Raw genomic sequence first — 24,951 nt, forward strand, 5'->3', positions numbered from 1 at the left:
ATGTTGTTGCTTTTTTCGTTTATATTATAGAACAAACACAGTGGGACAATTGGTGAATTTGAAAACGTTCTATAAGTCGGATAATAGTACTGATCAATATCAATTTTATGGTTTTGAAAACTGTGCTGTGGCCATATATAAGGGACTGTCTTTTCATAAGGGAATACACACTGAAGTATGTAGGAGTAAAAGCTCATTCATTATGTCTACATCTTACTTTTACATGGCTTAGGGAAAAAAATAACATGGTATATACATGTGTATACATTAGTGCATATTATATATATTACACAGTTAATAGCATATGTAACAGCAAGAGAAAGAACAAGAGACAGTGCCCTCGCCCAAACACTTGTAAATGGCATTTAGCTTTCAGACAATGCATACAGTCCTACCCATCACGATCATCCTCTCTGTCTTTGGTTCCAGACCACTTGTCCCGTATTACTTAACATATTCCAATGAAAAACTGTTGCACGAGCAGTCATAGGCACGCTTTGCTACCAGCACTCAATCCCTATGCTTTAGCAGAAGTCCATGACAATAACACATCCCATTCTCATCCTCAGGTCGTTCCCAGCTCATCTTAGGCCACAGGAAGCATACCTTTCCTCGAGAAGGAGCTAATTTTGTGCCCACCTGTCTAGCCCCAGGTATATACTTAGAAACTAATTTTTAAACTTGTTTGATTGTGGCCCGCAGCAAGAAACTTTTCTTATTGACACAGTAAGTATACAAATATGTACCCAAGTAAAGCCAAACTTCAGTAAACTTAGTATTTGGCATATACTCTGATATTTTATTTTTTCTTTTTGTTTTTTTTTTTTGTGTGTGTGTTTTTTAATAATACTATGTTAAAAACTGAAGTGTAACAAACACTTGAACTGGAGGACACAAACATTAATGAAATTATCTGCTTCCTACTAAAAACCTTTATATTCCCACCCACTAGCCCTCAGTATGTTTTTGGTGAACTGAGCTTAAAAGTACTTAACCACTGCACCTTAAACTGAGTTTATTAGTAAATTTCAGTCACACATCTTCAGCAGCCTAAGTCTCTTCTCAAAGAGGAGTATCTAAATAATAGTCTTACATGAAAAAGTAGATATATATTTATTTACTATTACTTATTACCTCTGGGATCGATCTCAAAAGATGTGACAGCAGTGATTCTTGCCATTTAAGCTCATAATGCAGATTACTGTCCTATCACACATGCATAAAACACATAATTTTTTTTTTAAGTTATGGAAGAAGGCACAGAAATCCAGAACTCTATGTATTCTCTGATTTCCCAGTTTCTTCCGTATATTAGGAGCAGGAAGTCAAGTCCCCAGTGTATTTTTTTCCCCACTCTCTGTGACCTGATAAGAAACGGTCATCCTGGTAAGGGAGGAAAAAATAAATGTTGTAAGTTGATAGTGGAATTTCCAGAATGTTAGCAGATTCCCAAGTGAAAGATTAAAAGGGTAAAGGTAAGCACAGTGCCTAGTACTTACTAGGTGGTCAATTAAATGTCTGCTGGATAAATGAAGTATATGCTCTTTAAATTTGTTTTGCCATCCACAGTTGTTTTTAACTGCAATCTATTTAAACTGCAAAGACTTGGAAATTAAAACCAAATCCCAAAGAAGCTGATGAAAGGCACAAAACTAGTCAGTAGCAATGGTGAGCCCATTACACCATTCTCTGTTTTCATCTCTATTCTGTTGCCAACTCAAAATAAAAAGGCCCGTGGCGGCCGGTTATCTCAGATGGTTAGAGCGCAGTACTCTTAACATTAAGGTTACTGGTTCGATTCCCACATGGGCCACTGAGCTGCGCCCTCCACAACTAGATTAAAAACAACTTGACTTGGAGCTTATGGGTCCTGGAAAAAGCACACTGTTCCCCAATAAAGTTTTAAATAAAAAATAAAATAAAATAAAAAATAAAAAGGCACATTCTCAGGTAGAGATGTGGATATTAAGACATCTGTATAATTGGAAACACGTTCATGTTCATTTACTATCTCTGCATATATGATTTATGTATTATGTGAATAAAAATATTTTTATGAAATCTGTTCTCTTAAATGGCATGAAGAATAAACTGACAGATACTAAAGTAAACACATTTTTTATCTAATTGTGGTTGTAAAGAACTGCAAAAAATTACAAATTAAAAAATAAAAACAAAAATTTTAAAAACAATTTAAGCCACCAGTCTCCTGTGGTTTTGCATACGCACAAAGAAGAGACTTCAATGCTGGAAAAAAAGCCAAATTTACAAACCTAATCTATGTGGCAGATCTGCTCACATTATGAAATCTTGATACGCAAAGCATTTCTGACTAATGACAAGCCATGAGATGGTGTTAAATGAATCATAGTAAAGTGTAGGTTATTTTTAGAAAATAGAGCTAGAGATAGTAATATGAACTGATTTTATTGAAGATTTTAAACTCAGATATTGTGGGCAAATAAATTTAAGACAGGCTTTGTTTTATACTATTGTTTTAGAAAACAAAGAGTTTCTGAGGGCCAGCCAAGTGGCACTTTGGTTAAGAGCTGGCTTGGGATGCCAGAGGGCCCTGGTATATCCCACATATGAGGGCCAGTGACACTGCCCTCTACAGCTAAGATGCTGAACAACAGCTCAACCTGGAGCTGGGCTGCCGTGAGTCGCTGGCGATGGGGTAGGCTGCAGCCCCTGTGGCAGTGGATTGCCATGGGCTACCATGTGTATAGCCAGCAGCCAGCGTGAGCAGCCAGCAGCCAGCGTGAGCGGCCGTCCAGAAGCCGGCAACTGATCTGCCTCGCCCGGGAAGAGCGCAATAATGGTGCCAACTTGGGCCAGTGAAGCAACATCCTCCACAACTAGACTGAAGAACAAAAGGACAGCAACTTGTCTGTTCCCCTTCCCCCAATTCCCCAGCGCTATTCCAATTCCCCAATAAAAATCTTAAAAAAAAACAAAACTTACTGACATCAAATAAAGAATCTTTATTTGGTCTTTTAATTTACAGACACTTAGATGAATTAATTTGTAAGAAGGAGATTTAATTTTCTAGTTGGTTAAAAGATTAAAGGTAATAGAAGTACAATACGACCCGAAACCTAAAATCATTTTACAAAGAGCTTACAGAATGTCCCCATAGCAATAAGAATATCATCTAACACCTGGCATTTTCAAATAATGTGAAAAAAATTTTAACTACTGTACCTTAGGAGGGAATAAAAATGAACAAATTCATCTATTTAATAGGAACAAAAAGAGCTTTACTTGAATACATCTGAGCTAATGAATGTCAAAAAATGATTTCAGGTAGAAAATTAAAAGAATAAGACCCCAAACTCTCATTTCAATAGGAAGGCCACACTTTAGGGGGTTTAAGTCTGTTATTCGTCTGGCTTTCAAGTTTCCTCTAGGATCTGGCACCTTCTACCTTCTAGCTTTCTGAATTACTGACCTGCTGATACAACAAAAGTAACCAGAAAACAACATATGAGGCATTTACTCCTACCAGGCATGTACTCATGCTCTCCTCCCCCCCAACCCAGGAACACCGTATCAAATTCCCTTGTGTACTTTAAGGCTTGGCCTATTTTGATGCCACATCCTCCTCTCGAGTCCCAGAGAACAGTCTATACCATTCACTAGAAATGTGTTAACTTCCTTGGGGCTTTGTTTCTTTGTCTTTAAACTTGGGAAGCCTTCTTATGTGCCTTCCAGACTCAAAAGGCCAAGTTATGATGGAGTTATATAGTAAGAAGCAATCTATCCCCAAGAATTGAGTATGAGCCCAATCATCTAGATCAAATCCTTTCTCTGAACATTTCTTTATCTCCATTTTGTCAACAGGAAAATGGGGATTAAAACAGTACCTATTTCACAAATCTAAGATGAAAATTAAAATGTTTTTTTCACATAAATGAACTGATACACCTAAAGAACTTAAAACAGTATTTGGCAAAAAGTAAGTTCTACACAAGTACTAGCTATTATTAATATTACTATTATAGTACTACCACCATCTTCTGCCACAGCACCTAATAGTGTTTTATATTATACACATATACATATATATATATATATATATATATACATATATATACACACACATACACACAAGGGCTCAATAAATTCTTTGAATGAAACGATTAATATTCAAATAACTTTTAAAGGTCCCTCAGGGAATAATAAATGGAGGCTCAAGGCCCAAAAGATCAAATCCATGATAGGGTCTAGTAGAAGATTTCAGACCCCCAAACTACATAAATTTCATAACAAATTAAGGAGAAAGTCGAAGTATAAAACTGACAATCCCAATACAGCAAGATTTTTTTTTTCCTGATAAAAATGTCAAAGATATTTTATAAAAGAACTTGATAGTTTCTGTATAGGAAATTGACCCCAAGAAATGGCTATTTCTAAAATGTCGTCATTTCTAATCTATCAACAATATATTAACTAATTCTATTTTTAATCTGCTGACATTTCCAGTCTGAATATTATTCACTTAAGAAGCTACATCATTTACCATCTCACCTAGAAAAGTAGTATTAAATTTAATTTACTCCACAAAGGTAATCTCTACCTCTAGCATAGCACTCTGGGTTTCAGTATACAGATTCATGTTTACTTTACGGATATCCTTTACAATTTCATACTTCAATTATCAGCCTCTTTACCGTGTATCAGTCTAAAGAGATACTTCTAGTTATTGTAATTTTGTCCTCGCAGGGAAGCTGATTCAGTTTTCTTGATTTATGTTACCTGCTTATCTCCAGTTCCTTTTGCTGATGCATGGATACAATAGGTTATAAATGATAGAAAACAGCCTCTTACCCACAGATACTAGGAAACTACAGTAGAGTCAAATAAGCCTAATAACTGACTCATCAGCACTACAAAGACACAATTTACTTTCAAATGACATTGGCTTATATTAATTGAGTAAGTCTCATCCAGGGACAAGGAACCTATTGGAACTGCTAAGAATAAGACTGATTTAGACCTTAAACAAGATTCCTAAAGAATTATTTATGAAAACATAGAAACAAAAAAAACTTATATATTAGTAATAACCTTATCAGTAACCATGCCTACTGTCACATAAGCACTGGCTTATTTCTTACTATGTGCATATCTTATAAAGAGAAGGAGTCCATACACAACTTCTTTTGAAAATTGTCAAGCTTAACACTGAGAATTTAAATTTCCCAAGCCAAGGTCTTCTGGTTTATTATTGTCAACAAACAGATGCTGTAAATAGCTCAGGAAAAAAGAAGAAAAAAACAAAAAGAAACAGTTTGTCTTGTTTTACAGTTTAATTACTGATTAGCAAATACTGTGACATTTGAAACAGTCACCATTCATCCGTGTTGCTTCCTGTTTAAAGAAACTCTTACTAGCAAAGGGATGATGGGAACACAGGAAAAAGCAGAGTTTAAAAACACATTAAATGGAAGGATGGCTCAGCTAAAAAAAAAACAAAATAAAAAAACACACATTAAGAACTAGGGAATAAAAAATACCAACATCTCTGGGTGGTAAGTTTATGAGAAATTTTTATTTTCTTCTTTATACTTTTACGTATTTCCCCAAATGTTCTAAAATTATATATATATATTTTTATATATATTTATTTATATATATATAAATTTATGTATATATATATAAAATTATGTATATATATTTTATTAAGAGGGCAACTCTGTAAGAGAAACACAATACTATGTATGTAACATGATCTTCATGCAATTTTCCTCAAAATCTGAAAAGCAAGCTTCTACTAACAACAGAATACTACAGGATATATAATGTTGTAATTGTTCAGAGCCTAAACTAGTGTCTAGTAGATACAATAAAACCAATAAATACTTGCTGACTATATTAGCTTTTTAATTCTAATGGAAATTAACACTAAAAAAAAAGTGTTACCAGAATACAAACTATACTTTAAATAAAACAGGCTAAATATGCTCAGGAAAATTATAACTTCCTTATTTACTTCATATAAAAGTTTGTGCTAAACCATAAAAATGAGTTTGTAATACCATGCAGTAATTCAAACTAATGTAGCTCATAAATGTAGTCATGTAGTTAAGAGATTTTTCTTCAGGTTCAATTTTTTTTCTAGAACAATTCAGTCTATTTTTGGAATAATGAGTTTAAGAAAAAAAAAAAAAAGGCAGTTTAATTAACATGTAATCAATTTTAAGAAGACCCTGACAGTATCTGCCAAAATATTATATGAATGCTAGGTACTTTTCTGGTTTTTACAAACAAAAATTGACTATTATTTTTTTTGATGTGTAAAAATTACCCTAAATATTTTTATCATAACAATTTTTTTCAACATATCTGTGTAAGACAATGTAGCTAATCTTAATTGAAATGCGTATTAAATGAAAAATATAAAAATGTGTTCATCTTTATTGCCATTTCAGGTTTCTAAAATGTAGGTAGAGCTTTTACTATAAATTTACTTTGTGGTGTGAAAGCTACGTGGTAACTGGCAGCAGCTGAAATACACACGCTTGATTCCTCTGTGTAAATGAAAAGAAAGGTAAGTTTTCCGAACGAAGAAAAACATTACTTTTTAGATGCCAACGAACACGACTTTAGTTAGATGTAAAAGCGGATTAATTCATTTTCGCAGTGAAATAGAAAGAGGGTTTCACACAGAAGATGGAGTCGGAGTCCGATGTGATCTGAAGCAGTACTAATCTGCTGGAAGAAACAATCAGCGATGACTACAGAACATTCCGAAGGTCGCATTTGCCCCTTACTAACAGCCCAGGCAAACCAAACAACATACTGTAGCGTTTAGAGCACACCGAGAACCTGTTTCAATTAGAGAGCCGCCCAGCCGCATGCAAAACATACCAACAGAGGATTCACAGCAAGGGGATGGTATTACCTCTTTTATGTAATTCCCTCAGGGGAATATAGTCTCCTCCCCCGTCATAAGGCAAATAGGGATCAGAAGAAGCATCCATGATTAGAATTGTTAAAAAGAAAAAGAAAAAGAAATGCTTGCTAGCTTAAAAAGACAGTGGCGTTTCTTCCATCCCTGCTGCAGGAGGCAAGGGAGATGCCATATTTGACGAGGGTTAGAACTGTAAGTAGTTCGACTCGCTGAAGCAACCGGGCTCTTCCACAGTGGATGATGTCATCAAAGGGAAATTATTGCAGCCGGGTTGCTAGTGGCTACAATCTAGCGAGGCTCAGAGGCGGAACAGCCTCCTTAATCAGGTTCTGCTACGTATGATGATGACTAAGCTCCAAGCATAGCAAACAAAACTGGTTTGAGAATTTTAAAGCACGCACAGTATAGCTTCTTACAGTACCAGTGGCAACTCTAGTACAATAGAAACATTATTTCTTTTTTATTTTAAGATAGGGAACAAAGTATTTAAATATAGAGACATGAAAAGGAAATTCTGGATGTAGACAATGCCCCTTTTCATTTCTAATGTAGAAAAATGGGAGCAACACTTTAATAAGGTTGTGTGATTTTTATAATATAAATGGACTAATTTTTATATAGTCATGTCATGTGCATCATAAAGAACTAGAACACATCAAAGGCTTCAAGAGACTTGGTTTTAAGCCTCTTCTTAATTATTTAAAATGTACTTCAGACTTCTATAGTGGGACCAAAAAATTCAGCAATTGAACAGTTGAGTGGCATTTTATCTCACTCATCCCCTTCAGCAGCCTCTTATTTCCTTCTTTCAAGTTACTAGCTAGTAAGGCATTCTAGCTTTTGAGAAGAAAACTTATCAACATACTAAGTAACTTAGCTATTGTTTCTGAAACAATGCAAAAAGAGATGAACTAGGTGGGAGATTTTCCTCTCTCTCCTGTCTTCCTACTTCTCCTCCCTCACAAATATTTTGTGCTCTAAAAAAAGGCTTTTAGTAAAACGTTTCAAAAGGTACTCCAATTGTCTTTTTTAAAAATTTTTTATGAAATTTGTTAAAATTTTTATGAAACTCAGAAATAAAGCAGATTTTTGTTTCACACTGTCATTCAAAAAAGCTGATGCTCATAATTTTTACAGCTACCCCTGAAGTGCTTCCTCTAGATTTGGAGGTTCTCCTACTGAAATAGCAATATTGTTGTGGTGCCACTAAATAAAAATGTGCTATTCATCAGAAGCAATTCCATTAAGACTCAGGGGTTCTGTAAAATTTATTTTCCAAAGTATTGAATGAGCCAACATCTAAGATCCACTCAAATTTGAGGCATTTATATAAAAATTGCGGGTAATGAAAAATGAGAGAAAATAAATTCTATTAAATTTGTACAGTACATTTTAGTTATTTTGGATTTTTTTTAATTGGGTGTGGAGTAAAGTTTTATATTTCAAAAAGTTTGAACCTCAGACAGACAGATCTTAGAAAATTCCATGTGGGATTTGGGGGAAAAGGGTTTTAGGAAAAAAATGTAGACTAGAATTACTGCCATAGGAATATTCTAATTATGATTCTGGCTATTAACATTTATGAAAAAATTTTTTTCTGTTTTTTGTATTTTTCAAATTTTCTTAGAAATCATTTTTTTAAACAAGTAAAGCTTTGACCAAGAGCTAACTTTAACAAATTAACTAATATAAATTTGGCCTTTTGTGATCCTTTGATATGTAAATTTTACTATTGTAAGGCTTTTTAAGTATATATGCTATATGGCTTTCATAATTTAGCTTTTATGATACTATTTACATTCTTTCATGCCTTTATATAAAATGAAAATCTATGTAAAAGTTTTCCTGGTACACATTTGCAGACTCTTAACTTGTTTTTCCTGATTTACAACTTGGTCATAAAGGAAAATTGAAAATGATAGCTAGCCAGCACTAACTGGGGGTAAGAGTAACTTCCCTATAAAATATATTGAAAATGTTGCATAAGTACAAGTTTTGTATCATTAGTAAAAACTTTTGAATTATTTTTAGCTAAAAATTTTGTATATATGTGCATGTATATACAACATATAAATTGTACATATTTTTACAGAGTTTAGAATGACACACACCAAACTCAACAATTGTTATCACTGAGAAAGGAATGAGGCAAAGTGGGGAGGACAATGAAACATTTAGTTTTTACTTTATATAGTTCTACAATGTTTTAATTTTTTAACAAATATATTACATATTTCATTTTTAAATAAATATATTACTTTTGTAACAATAAATCTGAAATTTTAAAAAATTTATAAGATAAACAAATCTCTCATGGTTATGGGGTCCAAGGCTGCCAGTTTCTCTTAAAAGAATTACTGCTCAGGCTAAAGTGCTTTTCCAATTACACTTGGAAGGTGTGGCAAAGAGGACTTTGACACAGATTAGGTATTACCAGATTACCAATTGAATGGCAATCAGAAGGGGGCTGAGGTAGAATGAGAAGACAAATTCAAGAATTCCTAGGGACAGCTGGGGGGAGGGGGAGGAGGGGGCTGCTCAGGGGGCTGAACCGCTGAAGAACAAAAACACTCGAGTGGCAGCACAAAAGGAGAATTTAAGATTCAGAAGGGAAAGATGTTTCTGCTTTGAAATGCACCCTAGGAGATTCTAACCTCAACTCCATAAGGGATTCTGGATAAATCACAACCTCTCTGAGGCATTTTATAGGAAGGCACACCAGATGACTCTAGATGACTACAGTATTATAATTATATAGCTATACATGTATAACAATATGTAATATATGACTGCAGTATTATAATGTTCAAATTTTAAGCCCTTCCTAACACATACGAGCCAAGAAATCTACATTAGAAGTACTTAAAAAATGTTTTTTGCCTTTAGAGCTGTGACCACACATGAACTTCATTTTGTTAGCATGCATTCTGCTTTAATCCAAGCTCGCTTTGGCAGAACCTATAACTCACTTGCATTCTTTCCCCGGATCCTCCCACCTGTACATATACTGTACATCCGCTCCTTTTAATCATTAAGCCTTTAGGACATCAGGTTCTGGTCAACACCATTTTCACTTAAGAATAAAGCTTCAGGTCTATGAACCATGACCAAGATACAATAACCAAACCACAAACTGGAATAAGGTTTTAGTCAAACAAAGATAACACCTTGGCCTCAGTTACTTTCAGCTTCAGACTCAGGAAAGCAGAAGGGCCCAGGGACCACATCCCCTGGGAACTGAAGAGAACAATGTCATGACTGACACCAGGACTGGAGCCATAATCAGTTGCTCCCTGCCTTAGCTCCGACCAACCAGTAGAGCCCCCAGGCCCCAACTCCCATAGTAACCATGGTTAATGATTTTTCCCTTATATAACCTAGCTGCTAGAAGCCATTGGGGAGCCAGGTTTTGGAGAGCATTAGCTCACATGTGTCTCCGGGCTTAGTGCCAACTCCTTAAATAAACCCTGACTTTCTTTGCTGCAAACTCCTGTTTGTGTCGGTTTTGGCTTGGATGCGTGAAGGCAAGAGGACCCTTCGAGTCTACAGTAACATAACTACCAATTTACAGGAAATACAGAAAACAAAGAAACATGCTAAACTACAGCACAGGAACACAACCAAGAAAACCCAAATTAGGAAGCAAATGACTTGATTTCTTCAACAAATAAATAGTAAGATAAAAAAGGAAAGGGGGGGGGGGTATAGAATTAAAAACAAAATAAAAAAGGTTAAAAGATATATCAATTTCAATGTATAATTTTTTATGAAACAATTGGGTAAATGTGAAAGAAGATATTTGATTTTAAAGAATTATTCATACTTTAGATGTGATAATGGCTTTAAAAGAATTCTTATCTTTTAGAGATACAAAATGAGATCTATATATAGTCAAAGAAAAACCAGAGGTGGATAGCAATTAAAAATGGTAAAACAGATTTTATTCAAGACTACTGCAATAGGGGAAAGAGACCTCAATATAGAACTGGGCTCAATTCCTTATACCAGGAGGTGGGAATTTATATAAGGAGGGGATAGGGGAGTGTTGGTCAATGAAAGATGACTAAGAGGAAACATCTGGGGTAAGGGGAGATTCTAGCTAAACAGACCTAACAGGATTCTTGCTAAAGGCAGGCCCAGGTGACAGACAATGAAACATCACCAGCAGGATGATGGAGGTGAGGAGGGGGGCAGGGGGTTCAGGCTAAACCAACTCAACAAGATGCTTGCCAAAATTGAGCAATACAAAAATAAGTCCAAAGGTGAAACACCTAGTTGGGAAGGGAATTCAGAGGAGCCTGACTAAAGTCTGATCAAGGAGAGACTCTTTATCAGTATATCTAAAATGATACAATATTTCAGATTTATTTCAAAATAATTGGGAGAAGGGAGTAGAGATGAAACAAAATTGACATGAGTTGCTAATTATTTAAGCTAAGTGATGAGAACAAGAAGGTACATAATATCTTCCCTATACTTCTGTATATGTTTCAAATTTTCTATAATGAGAATATTCTGTTTGAAGAAATGCTTATAAATAAAATCACTTGTATAAGATAAACATTAACAAAAATTACTCCTTTACTCCTTAAACTAAATATATTACTAAATATATTAGTAAAAGTGTGAGAACTGTAACTTACCCATTAAATATAGCTGCTTTATATTTACATTTGGACATACTACATGACATTAAACTTTAACTTGAGTTATCAGCTCTCCTCCCTAAACAAAAGCTTCAGAGCAAAAAAAGAGAAGAGAAATAGCAAAGCTTTCAAGGAGGACAATCAATTCACGCTACACAGTTACTGCAGCACTGCAGAGGACCTGGGAATTCTCAGAAATGACAAACCAGAAAATAAATTTTAAAAACAGAATGGTTTTGCAATATTCATACCTCACAAACATAAGAAGCTTTAGCTCTCAACATGGCTATTTGATATTACCCAAATAATATATCATAGGATTAAAATGAAAAAGTTACTTTTAAACATCACACAATGATCACTTTTTAAAGATCAGGGGCCAGCCGAGTGGCACGATGGTTAAGAACTGGCTTGGGATGCCAGAGGGCCCCGGTTCAGATCCCACATATGAGGGCCAGTGACACTGCCCTCTACAGCTAAGATGCTGAACAACAGCTTGACCTGAAGCTGGGCTGCCCGTGAGTCGCCCACGATGGCACAGGCTGCAGCCCCTGCGGCAGTGGATTGCCATGGGCTACCGTGTGTAGCCAGCAGCCAGCGTGAGCGGCCAACAGCCACAGTGAGCGGCCATCCAGAAGACAGCAACTTGTCTGTTTCCCTTCCCCAATTCCCCAGCGCTGTTCCCATCCCCCCAATTCCCCAATAAAAATCTTAAAAAAAAAAAAAAGATCAGGACCACAAATGGCCAATATTTTTAATGCCTAAGCAATCCCTTGTCAAGGAATTTGTCAAATATATTTATGCATGAACACAAGCTGGTGCAAGCCAGTAGTTTAATGTTATCATGAAGTTTTTGAGGAGTCTGTTTATACTTGGGAAGTTTGATGTACATGATTTTTGTAATTTGGGTGAATTATGCTGTGGAATCATCATCTCCTGAAATTGTGTTAATGTTGATTATTTTATTTTGGGAGCATTGATATTTACCAGAAAATACTGGTACCTGGTGTTTGAAAATACTTGGCATCTACTTGCCACTAATCATTATAAAATGTTCTGTATTGACGCACTTGTAATAAACATGAAATGAAAAGCCTTATTTAAAAACAAAACAAAACTAAGCTCACTTCTTTTTAATAACCTTTTTGATGATATCTATCCAGTATTTGATAAACTTTCCATTGGTACTTTAGGCTAATTTTATCAAGGCACCACTTTATAATATCAAGTTATTTTTCCTAGTTCTTCAGTAACATATTGAATTACAACACTTCATAAACCTCATTTGGGTTAGAATTCCCTAAATGCATTACCTTATCTTACACAAACGCACAAATTTGGGAAGAACCCTACCCTATACAGGTTAAATGGGTTAAGTAGGTTGATCTGACTGAAGTGACCTGAAGATGCAGAGGCAGAAAATGTTTACAAAGTAGTTGGCAACAAAATGCAAAGGGTGTCAAATTTATTAAGAACATGACGCTGCTTAGAATAAGTATCAGATGAACCTTAATACTATTTATTTCTAAAAATAAATCAGAGTAGAACTTTTGAAAGAGTTTTTACCTTTTTCCAACAGACAGCCATTAAATGGTAACAAATAAAAATACACTACATTGTATTTAAGTTAATTTTAAGAATTTCTAAAAAACCTTTTACTGAAGAGTCACAATGTAACTGCTTCATGCTTTTTAAAGGTTTAAGAGTTTGTTTCCAAATTCAACTTTAGAGCCAAATGCCTCCCTCATTAGAAAAATGCCACCAATGTTATCAGTAGATGCCAGATAAAACAATAAGACTAAAATCGATTTGTCATCTACTAAAAACAACATACATAAACATAATCAATGAAACACTGTAGCAAAGTCAGATTATTCTAACTCAGAATACATTACTTGGATTTCTGAGTTATTCCATAACCTACACTATCAGTAATTTTTTTGTTTGTTCATAAATCTACATACAAAGATAATATATTTTCTAAAAAACAGCTTTTAGATCATTTCTACCTGCAGTTGATATCAAAGAATTTCATTATTCTTATTCACAGAAAGCAAACAACTTCAATTGTTTTCATAGCATTTAGACTATCTTTAGCAACAATTCTACCATCAATTTTCCAAGTATGGCATTCACTACACATTAACAGATATTAATAAATACCTTCCTCCCAGTAATATTTTTCTAGGAATTTAGAATACATTCATTTATTCAAATATGATACAACCATAAAAATAATTAAAAGAAGGTCCAACATGGTGGCGTGGGAAGACTGAACTCACCTCCCCCACTGCACACCCTGAATTTCCACCTACAGACTGAAAAATTTACCCCAAAGAAGAACTGAGGACTGACTGAACAGCCTTTTTACAACAAATGAAAGAGAGACCACATAGAAGCCTGAAGGAGACAGGAAGACAGTCTCGAGGGAACTCTACCCCCAATGCACTGACCTGCAGTAGGGAGGGACCACTGAAAGGCCCTTTCAGACTTGCCTGCCCTGGGGCACAGTGAAAAAAAAACCAACGACACAAAAAACCAGTTGTTTAAAGGCCATTGAGACTATAGGGGAAGGAAATTCATTTACTAACCCTAGCAGGCAGGGAACTGTGGGAACTCTCTCTGGTGTCAGAGGTGCATTGAGTGTCATTCTTTGCCCTCCCTGTCCATCCTGATCGCAGGGGCAGAAGCATGATCCAGGATCTCTAGCCAGCTGGCCGAGGCCACCCTCGTGCACCTCAGGCGCCAGGCCCACACCAGGGCAGCCTGCTTCCAGACTCCTTGTGGCCTGTGCCCCAAAGCAGCTTGCCCCTGGGACTCCCTTCAGCCCCCTCCAGCTCCAGAGTCCAGCCCTACCACTAGGACGGCCCAGACGCAGCTTGCCCCCAGAACTCACCACAGCTCAGATCCACTCTAGCTGTGGCTCCCACCATCGTGCAATTTGTCGCCTGGACTCCGCCTAAGCCTACTCCAGCTCTAATTCCAACCAGCCTGTCAAGGTGGTCCTAGCAAGGCAAGCCCCGAGGACTCCCCACGGCTCACTCCTGCTCCAACGACACCTTCAGCTCAGCTCAGCTGTCCCCAGAACTTCCCGTAGCCTAAGCCCACTCCATCTACAGCTCCATCCAGTCGGCCAAGCAGCCCCAGCAGGGCTCGCCCCCGGGGGTTACCTCAGTCTCTGCCTGCTTCAGCTATAGTTCAGTGCAGCTTGCCCCCAGGATTCCCATGGCCCAAGTCTGTTCCTACTACAGCTCCGGCCAGCATGTCAAGGCCGCTCTGGGGAGGCTTCTCCCAGGGACTCCCCAGACCTGTGTCCACCTGAGCTCCAGCACCAACTGGCCTGCCAAGGTGGCCTCAGTGCAGCTGGCCTTGGTCTGCCTGTAGCTCATGCCAACTCTACCTCCAGCTCTAGCTGGCTTGCCAAAGATAACTAGCACATGCAGTCTACAAGGGGGAAGCTCCTACACGTATATTGCTGTTTTGCCTAATTCATAGAAACAAACACAGAGACAACCAAAATGTGGAGACAGATACGTTCTAAATTAAAGAATAGCACAAAACGTTAGAAAAAAAATTAAATGAAATGGAGACAAGAATCCTCCAGATAAAGAGATTAAAACAATAGCTATAAAGATACTCAACAAATTCAGGAGAAATATACGAGATGAACTTAATGAGAACTTCAACAAAAATATAGACAATATCAAAAAAGAATACAACTGAAATGAGAAATACACTAGAGAGAATTAATAGCAGATTAGATAATGCAGAAGAATGAATCAGAAAGCTGGAAGACAGGATAATGAAAATCACCCAATTGGAACAGCAAAAAGAAAAAGAATCCAATAAAAATGAGGATAGTTTAAGGGATCTCTGGGGCATCAAGCATACCAACATTCAAATCATAGGGGTTCAAGGAGGAGAAAAGAGGTGGGGGGATGACAGAAAGCCTATTTGAAGAAATAATGGTGGAAAACCTCACTATTCTGATGAAAGAAACAGACATCCAAGTCCAGGAAGCACAAGGAGTCCCAAACAAGATGAACCCAAAGAGGCCCATGCAAAGACACATCATAATGAAAATTCCAAAAGTTAATTATAAAGAGATAATCTCAAAAGCAGAAAGAGAAAAGCAGCTAGTTATGTACAAGGGACCCTTCCCCCCATAAGTGTATCAGCCAATTTTTCAGCAGAAACTTTGCAGGCCTGAAAGGAATGGCAACATATATTCAAAGTGATGAAAGGTAAAATCTACAACCAAAAATGATCTACCCAGCAAGATTATCATTCAGAATTTAAAAAGAGAGAAAGTTTCCTAGACAAAACTAAGGAAGTCCACCATCACTAGAATGGCATCACAAGAAATATTAAGGGAACTTCTTTAAGCAGAAAAAAAAAGGTCAAAACTTAAAACAAGAAAGTATAGGAAAGAATGAGGGTAAAGGGAATCAAATACATGGTGATGGAAGGAGAATTGACTCTGAGTGGTGAACACACAATGTGATATATACATAATGTATTATAGAATTGTACACCTGAAACCTATGTAACTTCACTAACAATTGTCACCCCAATAAACTTAAAAAAAAGAAAGAAAATATAGGAAAGAAAAAAAACTCATTGATAAAGCAAGCATTTAGTAAATGTAGTGGATCAACCAATTATAAAGCTAGTATGAAGGTTAAAAGGCAAAAGTTGTAAGAACATATGTAACTATAATAATAAAGTAAAGGAACACACACATGCATAATGTGAAATATGTCAAAAACACAAACGGGGCACAGAGTAAGTAAAATCTGTAGTGCTTTAGAATGCATTCAAACTTAAGCAACCGTCAACCTAAAATACACTGCTATAAACAGTTTGTTGTATGTGAATCTCATGGTAATCACAAACCAAAAACCTACACTAGATAAACAAAAAATTTTAAAAAAAGGAACCCAAACAAATTTAACCAAGGAGGTAAAAGACCAAAAAACTACAAGACATTGGTGGAAGAAACTGAAGAAGACAAAACCAAATGGAAGGATATGCCATGCTTATGGATTGGAAGGATTAATATCATTCAATATTCATACTAACCAAAGCAATCTACAGATTCAATGCAGTCCCTATAAAAATACCAATGGCATTTTTCATAGAACTAGAACAAATAATCCTAAAATTTAGGATTCACAAAAGTCCCCAAATAGGCAAAACAATCTTGACAAAAAAAAATAATTAAATATGAGGCATCATGTGCCCTGATTTCAAACTATACTACAAAGCTATAGTAATCAAAACAGTGTGGAACTGGTGCAAAAACAGACACAGATCAAAGAAACAGAACAGAAAACATAGAAATAAACCCACACTTATATAGCCAATTAATCTATGACAAAGGAGGCAAGAACATACAATAGGGAAAAGACAGTCTCTTCAATTAATGGTGTTGGGAAAACTGAACAGATACAAGCAAAAAAAAAAAAGAAAAAAGAAAAATGAAGCTAGGTCACTTTTTTACACCAAATATAAACTCAAAATATATGAAAGTCTTAAATGTTAAGACCTGAAACCATAAAACTTTAAGAAGAAACCACAGAAGTAAATTTGTTGACATTGTTCTTAACGATACTTTTTTGGATGGCAACAAAAGCAAAAATAAACAAATGAGACTACATCAAACTAAAAAGCTTTTGCACAGCTAAGGAAATCAACAACAAGATGAAAAAGCAACCTACTGAACGGGAGAAGATATTTGTACATGATATATCCAATAAGAGGTTAACATCCAAAATATACAAAGAACTCACAAAATCTAAGATCAAAAAGAACAAGCAATCCAATTAATAAATGGGGGGGGGGCCTGAAGAGACATTTCTCCAAAGAGGACATACAGATGGCCAACGGACACATGAAAAGATGCTCAACACCACTAATCATCAAGGAAATGTAAATCGAAAGCACAATGAGAGATCACCTCACACTTGTCAGAAAGGCTATTATCTAAAAGTATTGGTGAGGCTGTGAAAAAAAAGGAATCCTCGTTGCACTGTTGGTGGGACTGTAAACTAGTGCAGCCACTATGGAAAACGTATGGAGATTCCTCAAAAAATTAAAAATAGAGCTGCCATATGACCTAGCAATTCCATTTCTGGGTATTTATTTAAAGAAAATAAAACTACTCATTCAAAAAGATATATGCACCCCTATGTTCATTGCAGCATTGTACGTGTACAATAGACAAGATATTTTAATAACCTGGGTGCCCATCAGTAGATGAGTAGATAAAGAAGATGTGGTACATATATATATAAAGGAATAGTATTCAGCCATAAAAAATGAAATATTGCCATCTGCAAAAACATGGATGGACCTAGAGAGTATTATGTTAAATGAAATAAGTTGGACAAAGAAAGACAAATACCCTATGATTTCATCTATATGTAGAATCTAAAAAAGAAAAACTAAATGAAAAGAAACAAACTGATAGAACAGAGAACAAACTGATGGTTGCCAGAGAGGAGGGGAATGGGAGGATGGGCAGAGAAGGGTAAGGGGATTAAAAAGTACAAACTTTCAGTTATAAAGTAAGTCATGGTGATACAATGTACAGCATAGAAACTGTAGTCAATAATGTCATAATGACTGTATGGTGACAGATAGTTACTAGATTTATTGTGGCGATCACTTCGTAAAGTGATAAAAATGTTGAATCACTATGTTGTATACTTGAAACTATTATATTACTCAACTATAATAAAGAATAATTTTTTAAAAATCACAATTGCTAAAAAAAATTTATTAAGATAGGCTTTTGTATCATAAGGAAATGCTTTTATTAACAAACTCCCCACCTCATAAATGGCACTGCCAGCTTCATATGCTAGCAATATAAACACTCCCTTTTACCCCACCTCCCAACCCATGTCCAAGCAATCAGCATGTCTGGCCGATTTTACCTCTAAATCTACTTTGAAGCAGTATACTCTCCTTCTGTCACTATGCCAGAGACACCATCATCTCTCTTCTGAACTAGTTAGTACATTTACCTTCCTACCAGCCCATTTGTTCACACAGAGGCTGAATGATCTTTCAAAATTACAAAGATCATATGACTCCTCAGCTTTAAAATCCTCCCTTCAGTGGTTTCCCATCACTCCTAGGAAAAAGTGCCAAAACCTTAAAATGCATGATTTTGACCTTGCTTAAGTACCTCTTCTTCGGCCTCAGTTCCTCCACTTTCTAGCTCTCATTCTCGACATTCCTAATTGTTCTAAAGCTCCAAGCGTCCTCCTCCTTGAGGGTTTTCCCACCAACAGTTCCCTCTGCCTATAGCTGCTCCCTCAACCCAGGCTCCCCGGTGCCCCCATTCCACCCACTCCTTTACCTACTGGACTTCTCATTTAGATACATCTTAGGTTCCCCCACTTAGATGTTCTCACACTCATACTTCCTTACAGCATTTACCATATCACAGTTGTAATTGGGTTGTTTTTTGTTTTGTTTTGTTTGGGGGGGGGAGCGATTATTACTTATTTTAATGCTTCTCTCTCTCATTAGAGTACAAACTCCATAAGAGAAAGATATCATTCTTGTGCACTGCTCTATACCAAGCATCTAGCATGGTGTCTGGCTCATAAAGAAGCTTAAAAATTATGTGCTGGATGAAATATGTATAGGATTAAGTCTAGAAAAAAAAACCCAAGATGATCAGTTATCCACAGGTAGCAGGAATATGAGTGATTTTCATTTACTTCCTTTTATTGTTATTCATATTTTCAACAATAAGCACATTTTGCTTTTACTATCTAAGAGTTAACTCTTTGCAAGTCATTTTTAAAAATAAACTTTAGTTTGGACAAATTTTAGATTTAAAGAAAGTTGTAAGGATACTACAAAGAGGTCCCAAATGCGTCTCAGTTTCCCCAACTGTTAATATCTTATATTTCCATGGTACATTGGTCTAAACCAAGAAACTAACATTGGTACATTACTATTAAGTGAACTCCAGGCCTTCTCTAAATTTCACTGGTTTTTATATGAGTGTCCTCTTTCTATTCTAGGTTCCAATCCAGGATATTACATTGCACTTAGTTAACTTGTCTCCCTAAACTCCTCTGGTCTATGACAGTTTCTCAGTCTTTCCTTGTTTTTCATGACCTTGACTGGGTAAATATCCTGTAAAATGTCCCCCCACTCTAGGTAGCTTTGTGCATTGTTTTTCTTGTGGTTAGACTGGGATCATGAGTCTTTACAAAGCATATCACCAAGGTGAAGTATCCTTTTTGTTACCTATTAGGGGTATATGATAACTGTAAGACATCACGGGTGATCTTAGCCTTCATTTCTTGGTTATGATGGTGTCTGCCAGGTTTCTCCACTGCCAAGTTAAAATTTCTCCCTTTCTTGGAGACACTAAGTCTAGCCCGCCCTCAAAAGAGAAGGAAACGGGCACTAAGCTTCTCCCTCCTCCATGAGGGTGGAACAGCGACATAAACTATTTGGAATTATTCTATAAGGGAGACTTGCCTCTTTTCTCCATTTATTTATTTGTTCAATCATTTATATCAGTTTATATCATTTATGCCATATATCTGCTCATTTATATTTTCTTAATACTTTGTTGATAATTCAATTCTACATTCTTTATTTTGTTGTGCAAATTGTTCCAATTTTGGCCATCAGAAGCTCTTTATCAGGTTAGTTCTCGTGTTCCTTTGACATAACCTCATCCTTTTGCTTTTTGAGTCCTTACTTCTGATACTGCACATATTCTGGGCACATGTATTTTCTCTGCCCCAGTTCTAGAACCAGCATTCCTCCAAGGCAATCCAAGTCATTACTAAACTCTCAAGTTAACATATATGTAAGATTATTACGAATGCAGGATAATCTATCAGAATGTCATGATGTAATCTATTTGATTGCTACACAAAGTATACATGTTTAAACTTTAAGCACCCAAGTCAAAATTGCTACAAAGGACTTGCAAGTATAATAGTAATACTTCCTATACTTTTATTTACAATATTCTTTTATTTTGTTTCCAAAACTAATCTGAGTTGGGTAGGAAGAATAAATATTTTGCATTCATTTTTCAGATAAGAAAACTGAGAAATGAGTGATGACACTGACGAATGTCAGGGAACTAGATATTGACATAGCCAATATCCTTTTTTCTGTGCCTTTTTCCTCCTGGATGACACTCTGCAATACAATTGTAACAACATGGGTGAGTGACAGTTCCTGTTACTCCACTGAATATCTTACCAGCTTCATAGTGTCCAGTTAAAACCCAATTTTTCTCTATATACCCATACTAATTCAATAAATAAAAAGGAAAAAAGACTCCTAAAATATAAAATAAGACTAGCTAATATGTTAAATAGATGAATATTTTACAAAATTGCAAACTGTTAATAAGCTTCTACTGTGTGCAGGCCAATATATTAGACATTCTAAGGGAGGATGAAATACATAGCATATGTGGCTGTCCATGATATACTCATATCCCCTCCCCACAAAGATCAGAAATAAGGAAAATAAGATTGTTCAAGAATTAAAATATGTAATCAATACATAATGGATCAGCTCTAAACAGAACTATGTAGACAGTAAAATAAATGACTTAGAAGTCAACAAAAGGGGCGGCCGGTTAGCTCAGGTGGTTAGAGCGCAGGCTCATAACACCAAGGTTGCTGGTTTGATTCCCATATGGTCCAAGGAGCTGCACCCTCCACAACTAGATTGAAACAACTACTTGACTTGGAGCTGATGGGTGCTGGAAAAACACACTGTTCCCCCAATAAACTTTCTTTAAAAAAAAAAAAGAAGTCAACAAGAATTACTAGGATGATTATACTAAAAAATAATGTAGCTAAACCTAGGAGGAGGGCAGGCTATAAACAAAAAGACAAATAAGGGAAGTCAAGAAAGCAAACATAAGAGAAGCAATGCAGTTTACTACATATGTAGGAGGGACCCGAACACAAACCTGAAAAGTCGGGTAAGGCTTTCTAAAGGGTGTGAGGTATAACCTGAGAAGCAATGTACAAGTTATAACTGGTTATAGGCAAAGGAAACATATACAAAGACCTGAAGATATGACAACCAGGCACAAGCCCCAACCTAACATTTGCAAGGCCCAGGACAAGAGTGTAAAAGGCGGCCCATTTGCCATATGGCTAAATGTTTAAAAGTGATGAAGCAAGTTAACAAACTATTAATAAAATATGTTCTAACCTCCCACATTTACAAATGTACCTTATAATGACTGGGAAGTTTTGGCTAAGTTTTATAAATCTGCAGGTTCTTTTTTTTCTGTATCCCTAGCAGTTTATTTTATTATTTTTTCAATAAATCTGCAGTTTTATAAATTGATGACAATTTGGGAAAGACTGCAAAGGCTAACGAAAAATATAAAGCACCCAAATTCCATTCCATCGCCAAGAGAAAAATCATTAGTTTGGTGTATTTCCCTTCGTGTGTGTGTGTGTGTGTGTGTGTGTGTGTGTGTGTGTGTGTGTGTGTAATATTTTAAGAGAACTGGAATCATATTATACATATAGATTTTATCCACTTCATACAAGCCTTCCACTCTTACAGCTTATCATACAGTACAGTAAGTCACCTTATTCAGTTATCCAATGTGCATTTTGCAACTAGCTTATCTTAAAATATAGTTCTCAAGGTGTGGTCAAGTGTATTCTACAGGCCCCTGGGGGTCCCTCAAGATCTCTTTCTGGGGGGTCTGTAAGGTGGAAATATTTTCATAATAATACATTTACATATTTAAGTGATAGAGTTTATCAGTTTCCCACTGCTGCTGTAACAGATTACCACAAGCTTAGTGGTTTAAACAATACAAACCTATTCTCTGATAGTTCTATTCTCTGATAGTTCTGGAAGTCAGAAGTTATCATCAAAATGGACTGCAGGGCTGCATTCCTTCTGGAGGCTTCAGGGGAGAATTAGTTTCTCCATTTCACGATTCTTCTTCATTAAATCAAAACCACTAATTCTCTCTCTATTTTTTTTTAAGAGTTTATTGGGGAATTGGGGGAGGGAAAACAGTGTTGGGGAATCGGGGAAGGGGAACAGACAAGTTGCTGTCCTTTGGTTCTTCAGTCTAGTTATGGAGGACATTGCTTCACTGGTTCATGTTGGTATTATCATTGCGCTCTTCCCGGTTGAGGCAGATCGGTCGCTGGCCTTTGGACAGCCGCTCACAGTGGCTCTTGGCAGCTCATGCCGGTTGCCGGCAGCTCACAGTAGCTTATGGCGGCTTACTGCAGCAGGGGCTGCAGGCTACGCTGTCGCCAGTGACTCACAGCAGCCCAGCTCCAGGTCGAGCTGTTGTTCAGCATCTTAGCTGTAGAGGGCAGTGTCACTGGCCCTAATGTGGGATACAAAACAGGGCGCTGCTGCTCAGAGCTGGCGTCCCAAACCAGCTCTTAACCAAAGTGCCACTCGGCCAGCGCACTAATTCTCTTTTATCATGTAAAATAACATATTGACAGGTTCCAGATATTACCATGTGGGGCCATTATTCAGCCTATACAACATTCTTTGTCTTTTTCATTCTATTGATATCTATGGTACAAAAGCAGTAGCAGGTAAAATGGCTTGCATCTGGCACAAATCAAAGCAGGGGCACCAAAATGGACTAGCCATCATTGTATTCTTTCCCCCCTGCACACCCAGAAAACAAAAGGCCCGTTTCACTTCCAAATGTCCTTCATGAAAAAGTAAAAAATAACTCATTTTATTAAGTTGCAACTCTTGAATTTACATTCTTTTAGCATTCTGTGTGACAAACCCAAAGAATATATACAGCATTTTGCTGATACTTTTGAACAATGTGGTACCATTGTGAGGAAAAGCACCTATGTGAATGTTTGAGTTGTGGCTGAACATTTTTCGTGGAACACTATTTGTATTCAAAGGAACAACTGATACACAAACTATGGTTATTTAGACCTTGGTATCTGGCAGACATTTTCTCAAAACTCATCAAGTGAACTTGTCTCTTCAAGTAAATATAACAATGAACAGTGTTTGTTGTGAGTAACAAAATTTGAGCTTTCAAGCAAAAACTAACTTTGGAAAACTTGTTTTCACCACTGTGAGCCTGAAAGCTCCCCTGTAGTTAAAGACTTCCTATGGGATTGTGAGATTAGTGGCAATACTAAAAAAATGTGACTTGATTTTGTGTAATGAAATGTGTGAACATTAGCAAGATCTGTATAAATCTGTTGTGTGTTGAATTGTGACCCACCAAAAATCATATGCTAAAAGCCCTAACCCCAAGTACCTCAGAATGTGAGTGTATTTGGAAATGGGGCCTTTAAAAAGGTAATCAAGGTTAAATGAGGTCACTAGCGTGGACCTAATCCAATATGACTAATACCTTTATAAAAAGAGATTAGGACACAGATACACACAGACCATGTGAGGACACAGGGAGAAGACAGCCATCTATAAGCTGAGGCCTCAGAAGAAATCAGCCCTGTCAAAACCTCGATATTGGACTTTCAGTCTCCAGAACTGTAAGAAAATAAACTTCTGTTGTTTAAGCCACCCAATCAATAGGTGGTTCTTTGTTACGGCAGCCCTAGGAAACTAATATATCAGTGAATTAATTTCCAAATGACTAGTGCATATTATAAAATCATGCATGGGTAACAGATCCACTCAAAGCACAAGACAGGCCAGTAGATTTTAATTTAACACAGGATGAAATGTTCATTAATATGGTTTCAGTTTCCACATGCAATTCATCTGTAAGAAATTATCATGTGTCAAGGGAGAATGCTTTGTTTTGTTTAACTGTTTTAAATGTCCAGGGTAGCCACTCCCTTTAAAATTTATCATAACTGAAGTTATCATGACCTTGTCATATGGAATATAAATTTTAGACCTTCTGTTAATCATTTATGTCTTCAGCCATTACAAAATTATCTTAAAAAAATCTCTGGACTGTGCCCATAGGGTCAGTCACCATTTTTCAGTAAGAAGCCTCTAGTGGTTTCTATCAGTCTTAGCTTTTGTTAGGCTCTTCACTTTCTTAAGGAAAACTATTGGGTCGTCAGGAAAGTCACGACACATTTTTGCATTGGAAAACATAGAAAAATATGTCATAACTTTCCTGATGACCCAATAGCTGCATGTAAATAAATAGTTCTGTTAGAGTTCCAAAATATAATCCTAAAATCACTGCAATCTAATACATGCTAAACCTTCAACAAAAAAACCATATATATATATATATATATATATATATATATATATATATACACACACACACACACAGTGATGACTTCAGAAAATCTCTATACAGTCCATCTATTCCAAATACTCTAAAATACATCTATGGATCCTGCCAGAACATCATAAATAATCAATGCC

The 24,951-nt window shown here is 36.3% G+C and overlaps 1 protein-coding gene across 4 annotated transcripts in view; it reads right to left on the minus strand.

The window, feature by feature from the left end:
- Positions 1-24,951, minus strand: part of CLCN3 (Cl-/H+ antiporter 3) — a 77,732-nt gene that overhangs the window by 34,231 nt on the left and 18,550 nt on the right. Inside the window, exon 1 of one of the 4 annotated variants that reach the window (XM_019665508.1) lies at positions 6,908-7,142. The exons of 2 other annotated variants lie outside the window; for them this stretch is intronic. In XM_019665508.1, coding sequence (XP_019521053.1) covers positions 6,908-6,986 — 79 coding nt within the window. In that variant the 5' untranslated portion in view covers positions 6,987-7,142. Of the gene's footprint in view, positions 1-6,907; positions 7,145-24,951 lie in introns of those variants that run through there. One more of the 4 variants, XM_019665506.1, reaches the window with a different exon arrangement.

The sequence above is a fragment of the Hipposideros armiger genome, unplaced genomic scaffold (genome assembly GCF_001890085.2).
Source record: "Hipposideros armiger isolate ML-2016 unplaced genomic scaffold, ASM189008v1 scaffold_444, whole genome shotgun sequence".
Taxonomy (NCBI): domain Eukaryota; kingdom Metazoa; phylum Chordata; class Mammalia; order Chiroptera; family Hipposideridae; genus Hipposideros; species Hipposideros armiger.